We start from the raw sequence: 7,655 nt of genomic DNA, 5'->3' as shown, positions 1-7,655 counted from the left end.
CTCGCGCCGGGACACGCCGAGCGCTCGCATCCGTGCTGGCAAACAGTCTTCCCTTCCTAATGGTGTTTTAGCGCAGGAGGCCCGCATGCGCATCTAGAACCGCGTCTTGCGTATACAAATAGCTAGTACAGCGTTGAACCGTAGTACATGTCCCATGGTGACTGCGTCAGTGCCGCATCCGCGAGTTAATCGATGTGAAATAGGTTTTGCTGGAATCGAGTTAGCTAAATTAATATGCCGGGACAACTTTCACAGTTGATGGGTGCAGGCGGTGCCAGTAAGAATAGTGAAACGCCTCATGCCGGTTATGCAAAAAGAAGAAAAAAGAAACTGTCGACTGTTGACGGAAAATTACTTTACGTCGCACAAGAAGACTTGAAGTAGCAATTACTAGAAGTCTGGATATAAATTTATAAAGGTGTTTTAAATTGCCGACGATTTACTGCAAGTCATTAAGGGGGCCCCATACCTTTACTCAGTCGGACCTGTCTCGTCGTTATGGCTATGCAGGCAAGTTTTTGACGATAATGGCGGCCGCTGTCCGAAGAACTGTTTACTTCGCAGCTCTACGCCCGGAAAGCCGGGGACCAAGGGAAGGCCGTTGTCAGCTGCACGTCATCGCTTCATTTCCATTCTTGCGTCCATTGCGAAGCTTGGCTTCTTCCGGACGCGAACAACGATGAAGGGTGGGGGGGCGGGGGGGGGGGGTTGAATCTTGGCTTCTCTGATGGAGAACTTAGAAGAGTGTGGGTGTAGGCCAGTTGGTGATTCATGATTAGCAAAGGTAACCCCAAAACAACACGGGACACACAAAGACAACACACCCGCTCCGTGTTGTCTCTTTCTGTGGGTCTTGCGGTTACCTTTGCTAATCGAGAGTCTGGCGCACGCCTATAGCCGCCACAACAGTGCTGCGTCACGTCGCGAGAAATTAGGAAATTCTTTTCTGATAACGGATCCAAGTTTTCGAAACGACGGCCTCAGTTCTGCCTAATAATCAAAGGAGCAATCGTGAGATTACGCGCGAGACGACGAATCTTTCTTGCAGCTACTCCCGACAATGGCTTAATGAGATGGACTGCGTGCTCTCATCTCAGTAAAAGCTTCACGCGACAGAGGGCATTTCTATTAACCCAAAGCACGTACGCTGTTGAAGCAATAAAACCTGTCCAGTGCGTCATAAAACTGAATTGAACTCGATAATACTCGAGCATGAGAATAAAAACATAGCGGACTCACTGCGGAGCATGGGCCAAGGCTTGAGGCATCATTACAAAAAGTGAAGGGGAGCAAAAAAAGTGAGCAGCTCAGTGAAATTTACAGCCTTCGGAGCTGCTGAAATTTGCAGCCATAGCGACCAAAGTATAGAACTTGCACGTTTCGCATTGTTATGCTTGTGAAGCGAGACACACTCAGCGGAGCCAGGCTAATTTTGACGACACCCGCTGTCAAATTTTCAATTTTCAAGATTCTTCAACGTGCTAAACATTCGAAGATATGACCAAAAGTAACTGTGTAGTCTTGAATTCATACATTACGATTGATCTTTACCCCCCTTCCCCTCTCCCCCTTGGCTGCGATACTGAGGCAACCCGAATTACCGTCTATATATATATATGTGTGTGTGTGTGTGTGTGTGTGTTCTGTACATGGAAGTGGAATTGAACTTGTGTAAATTAACCGCGCGAAAGTAATGACATTGCTTACATTAATTTCCAACATTTGACCACAACAATGACTGATTTATTCTCTTGTGTGTGAGTGTATACGCATGACTCCCTCACTGCAGTTTTTTTTTTTTTTTTATGGGAACGCTACGTCTCTGTTCCTGCACCTTTACCAACATTGCGCAGAGCGAAACGCGATATGTTTTTATTAATTTAATTTTTATTACTCGAATCTTTATGTTCTGAAGCGTGTTTGAGGCGCTATACAGATGGGCGCTTGAAACTACATTTCTGTCATAAAACAGACAATGATGTTAGGCATTTCAAAATTTATCAGAATAGATTCAAGCCAGATGTACACGCTCAGCATTAGAGAGAGAAAAAAAGGTTAACAGAGGCTGAATGCCGAGTTGTTGATGTGAGAAACACCAACTCCCCAAGGAAGTCCTTCATGAGCCGCGTTGCACGTTGATAAGTTCATGAAGAACCGTTGTACGGCTCTGTGACGTCGAGGAAAGATGCAGAAGGGAACGTTAATTATGCAGCGTTCAAGATTCCGGCACTAAGGTAGCTTTATGCAGATTTATACGCATAAATAGTGAAGGCAGCTTCGCACCAGTGACGCCAAGCCTGAAGGAAATGCGGAGCTTGGCGGCCTTCTTTGTTTCTCTTTATTTTTCTATTTCTTTCTTTTTCTCTCATCTCCCTCTTTTTTTCTGTCTCTGTTTATTTCCATTTAAACCTTTCACTCTTTATGTATTTTTTTTTCTTTCTCGTTCTTTCCCTTTCTTGCTTTTCTTTCCGTCTGTCTCTCTCTCTCTAATTCTCGCTTCCTCTTTCTTTCTATCTCTTTCTCGCTCTTCCTTTCTCTTTGACTCTCTCTATTTCTTTCTTTCTACGCCATGCTTTACTCTCTCCCCTCCTCCTTACCCTAACATATCACCTCCTCACCCTCAATTCCCTTTCCCACCTCCTTGCTATACTATACTATACAAGGCTATGTACTCTGCTAGCGTGCCTGGATAGCCGAGTGGTTACGATGCTCGCCTTTGGGTCGCGGGTATGCAGGTTCGAATCCCGCCTCGTCAAGAAATTTTTTTTCGCCGAGAATTTCTCTTTCTCTCTCCCACTGTACTCGCTCTCTCGCCCATCAGAGTTATTGCATCCCACGCCGGGCAAATCGGCGCGCGTGTTCTGGGAACGTAGCAGAAGTTGAAGAAGAGGGCGCGTGCCGGTTCAAGATGGCGGTATTTTTCTGTTCGCTCTGCACGGCCTAATGGTCGGCTTAAACAACTCCGCGGTTAAAACGGAATATCATCTTTGCCAGAAGTGCGGCGAGTACTATTTAGCCGGTTGTAGGAAAATATTATTCATGCGTCAAATATAATTAAGTGGCATCAATTCAAGCGGAGTTGTAAATTACATAGAACGACAGACAAGCGGCGGGAAGGTAATAAACGATTTAAATAAATAAATAACTTCAATAGGGCTTGTAAGGCTTATCTGCGAGTGCGTAGACCGAGGAAGGAGAGAGAGATAGCGCGCAAGCTAGATGATATAAGGCTCTCCAAAGATGAGCTCAAAGAATGCCGCTTCCTGTGAGCTTTTTCGCAACGCCGACACATATTTGCGCCTCGCGACGCAGGCCTCTTTCTTGCATGTGGAAGAATGACGCTTCCCCGAAGAGCTGCGCGGCAGGTGGTTGACGGCACATGGCCCCGAGCCACAGAAAGCGGCACGCTTTGAAGTCCTTTCCACAAAATACCCCTTATTTTCTCAGTGACCACACTGACAGAAAAAGCTAGCGATTCAAGCAAAATCTGAGGAACACGCATAGTTCACAAATTTCGCCGACACAATAACACTTGCCATCTTGAGCGAGCAAGAGGAAGTTTTGACGCGTATATAAGTTGTCATTAGACATGTCGTACCATTGCTAGTTTCAGCGAAACCGGCGTGGATATAAACGAAAGAGCCGCATCACCCATCTGGTCGAAGTGCGCATCAACGCCGTACACGTGCCATACCAGACAGACCCCATACAGAGTTCGCTCTTTGCAACAAACACACATGCGACTTGGCGGCAGATAACCATTGAAGAACCGTCGCGGCAGAAAACCCGTTGCAGCAGATAACCTTGAGTCTGGACGAAGATGAAGCGCAATAATTCCGTTTCTTCGTTCAGAACAGCGAAATCGCCTTGGGACCCGATAACGACATCGAGTACGCTCGCCAGTCATTGCGCCGAGCAATGAAACATCGCATACATTTAACCGCTTCTGCGGTTGCTAGTCCTGCTTCGCGGTGTGCTCAGTGGCTGGCTACCAGGGGCGTAGCCATAGGGGGTTGGGAGGGTTGAACCCCCCCCCCCTGAAATTTTTCGATTCTGCATGTGCATATATACACGCACACATACAAACGCACGCGCGAACATACAAAAATGATGGTTGTACCCCCCCCCCCCCCCCCGAAAAAAATTTCTGGCTACGCTTCTGGTGGCTACGGATTTATACTGCTGATAAATGCAATAATTATTGGGATTTTGCGTGCCAGAACCACGATATGAGTATGAGGCACGCTGTATAGACTCCGGAAATATCAGCCACATGGGGTTCTCTAACCTCCCCCCCCCCCCCTCTAGTTATCTAAAGGGGGGGCGCGAATTGTCTCATACTCAGTCGGACCTTTCACGTCATTTTTTTTTTTAATGCGCAGGGTTATGGCTACGCATGTTTTTTGACGATAGTGACGACAAAGGACACCTGATGCGCATTCGAAGAATTGTTTACTTCCCGTCTTTATCGTCGGAAAGCCGGGGACAAATGACAGGCCGCTGTGAGAAGCACGCCATCGCTTTCTTTCGGACTCGACCAACGGGAGGGGAAGGGCCCTGCGCACTCCTCTGCTTCCAACTTTTAAATCTAAACACACGGGCCTCTACTATTTTCGTCTTCACCGAAAATGCGACCGCCGCGGCCGGGATCGAATCTGCGCCGTTCGGGTCAGGATTTCTATACTCCCCAGCACGAGGTCGTATGCACAGACGAAACCCGGCCGCTTATCCCTATATACCAGGTTTTTATTTTAAAATGCAGAATTTAAAAGGAGGCAAAATAAATGTATATTTAAGGATTTTGCACACTAAAATAACGATCAGGTTATGAGGCACGCACCAGCTGGGGTTAATCCATATATCGAATATATGCGGCCTCCGCGGCCTATATATATATATATATATATATATATATATATATATATATATATATATATATATATATATATATATATATATATATATATATATATAGATATATATATATTTATTTATTTATTTAAATTACCTACGACAGCACAATTCTGATGTTGAATTGGAATGCTTTAAGAGGCGGGCATTGCTCGCAAAAGAACTATAACATTTTTTTTAACAATATTTTTATATAGTTGCATTATGGCACATTGCAAAATTTACGAATTGTAGCCGGTTAGTTAACTATATATAGGCGCATACCCCCTATAATCATGATGTGACACCAGTTTCAACATATTAATGCTCAAAGCGCCACGTGGGAGTTCCAAATTAAAATAATCTTGTGCTCCAGAGCACTAATTATATGTTAATGGTTAAAAAAAAATATGCATGACATAAAAGCCGCATTATTTCTGTGCGTTGAAAGCGAGGTACACAAAATAAATGTGTAATCGATTTGATCAAATTTTAAAATTGGGTTTGTGAAAGGTTCATTCCAGCATTATACACGCCCATAGAACAAAATGGCGCTCTAATTAGGGCTCCTAAGATATGCTAGAGAGGCTGGAAGGGTTTCTCCTAGCCTCTCTAGATATGCGGCCCGTATGGGGCAAGGGGTTGTGGCATATACTCACATGCTCTCGCGTTTACGTGAATAACAAAACAGACGCAAATGTTGCAAATGCGATTTTTGTTGCAGGTACAGTATTGAACCCTGATGTTTACTTCCTTTCCATGCTAAGGCCCATGCTGTGATAAGCTGGTAACGAAGTACGACCTTGAACACTGCAGCATTTCAGCCTACACTTGCGAAGTAATCCGAAGGCTCTATTCACTGCTGTACACGAACTTACCTGAGTTCATAAGTGCTGTCTTTTTCGTCGGTTAAAAGTATAAAATTTGAAATAAAATATTGTTGAATTCTAGGGCTGCTTTGAAAGTGATTGCCTTACTGTTCGGAAACTATTCCGATATTACTCCATTCGTATTCGATTCGATTCTAAAATTCACTATTCGCACACCCTTAATTACCGGCGTTCGATGAACAAAACGGGTTTATCGTGATACTGTCATACTGCTCATACTGTACCGATTGTACTCGCGGGCATAACTCACTGGTATTGCATCGCTACGAGCATGTGGCGCCACCTATAGTCAATAATGTCACCTGTAAGTCGTGCTGCCATCTGTGGTCTGATTTCTGCACCTTAGCTCGGCACACTTCCGCTTCCTCCGACAGCCGCTGTTCGACTGGCTGTTCGAGCCATTTCGAGCCGTTCCGGCAGTTCCGGTGGTTCCGGCTGGTTCCGGTTGTTGCAGCATGCTCGGTGTGAGTTGACGGCGTGCTTGTGGTGCCACGTTTCTGCCTTGTCAGTCGGCGAAATGGAACTTGCAAACGCCGAATCTATCAACACAAACCTAGAAGCCATGCTCCGCGACAACTCCGACCTGTCGCCTGCTGTGGCTTCGTTGCAACTGCTGCTTGAGTTCATCGAAAAGGACGACTACACGACCATCCAGGGCATGGAAGAAAATCTTCAGTATGTTATTAGCGATATCACCGAAAAGTGTTCAAGCGCGTGCGTAAGGTCTGCGTGCGAGTTATTTGTGCGTTTCGCTACGCTCACCGCGCTTGATGGCACCATCGACGAGTGCAAGAAAAATATGTCCACTCGGGGCCGAACATTCTTGGAGAAAATGCGCGCGGCACGCTGCAAGATCGCTGCGCTTGCGGCCCCGTTTGTCCAGGACCGCTCGACGATCCTGACGCATTCCTTCTCGCGTGTTGTGCGTGACACGCTGTTCGCTGCGGCAGAGGACCACAAGCACTTTACTGTGTATGTGACCGAGTCGGCGCCCGATTACAGTGGCCGGCAGCTGTACGAGGCGCTTGCGGAGAGAGGTATCAGTGTGACATTGATAGTTGACGCCGCAGTTGGCTATGTTTTGGAAAAAGTGGACATGGTCTTACTGGGAGCAGAGGGCGTGGTTGAAAGTGGCGGTATCGTCAACAAAATTGGCACCTACACGATGGCCATGTGTGCCAAGGAAAAGAACATTCCCATTTACGTGCTCGCAGAGAGCTTCAAGTTTGCCAGGAAGTACCCTTTGAACCAGAGGGATCTGCCTGATGAGCAGAAGTACCCGACGGACAAGTGTAACGGCAAAGCACATCATTCCAAGGAGCACCCAATGGTCGACTACACGCCACCTGCGTACATTACGCTGCTCTTCACGGACCTTGGTATTTTAACGCCGTCCGCGGTTAGCGATGAGCTTATTAAATTGTATTTGTGAAAATCGTACAAATAGTCCGCAACCGCTGTGAGTGGTGTTCATTTTGGTTGATAAAGTTATGTAATCGCATTGAGATGCGTCATGCTTGAGGAAGTGCGCCGTCAGAAGCCTGCCTTTCTTGTTGTAGCCACTACTCAAATATCAGTCGAGGTCGAAAAAAGGGGGAAAAAAAAAAAAATGCGATCACGGAGGAGACAAATGAGGGCCCGAATACCGTGGTCCCTGCACACAACTTTGTTAACAGCGACGCAACACAGCTGTACGAAAGAGTCCATCAAGCTATTAATATATTCGTAGAATATCTCAGACAGCTAATGCTAGCTTCTAACTTCCTGATAATAACCATCTAGCTTAGGTTTCCTCATTTTTGAACAGTAAAACAAAAACGAATATATCTGGACAAGTCTAGAATGGAAATGAAAGTGTGCACAACGACCGATGAT

General features: G+C 45.9%; 1 protein-coding gene across 1 annotated transcript; it reads left to right on the top strand.

Annotated features, from left to right (window-relative positions):
• The first annotated feature begins 6,188 nt into the window (after positions 1-6,188).
• Positions 6,189-7,224, top strand: LOC119378947 (translation initiation factor eIF-2B subunit alpha). Its single transcript, XM_037648045.2, has one exon. The coding sequence runs from the start codon at positions 6,298-6,300 to the stop codon at positions 7,210-7,212; it is 915 nt and encodes a 304-aa protein (XP_037503973.1). The 5' UTR covers positions 6,189-6,297; the 3' UTR covers positions 7,213-7,224.
• Positions 7,225-7,655: the final 431 nt, after the last annotated feature.

Source organism: Rhipicephalus sanguineus, chromosome 1, assembly GCF_013339695.2.
Source record: "Rhipicephalus sanguineus isolate Rsan-2018 chromosome 1, BIME_Rsan_1.4, whole genome shotgun sequence".
In the NCBI taxonomy this organism is placed as follows: domain Eukaryota; kingdom Metazoa; phylum Arthropoda; class Arachnida; order Ixodida; family Ixodidae; genus Rhipicephalus; species Rhipicephalus sanguineus.
This window is presented reverse-complemented; position numbering and strand designations above follow the sequence as displayed.

Bases quoted from the DNA above. Each gene is read 5' to 3' on its own strand.
- LOC119378947 (XM_037648045.2), top strand. From the start codon at position 6,298: ATGGAACTTGCAAACGCCGAATCTATCAACACAAACCTAGAAGCCATG.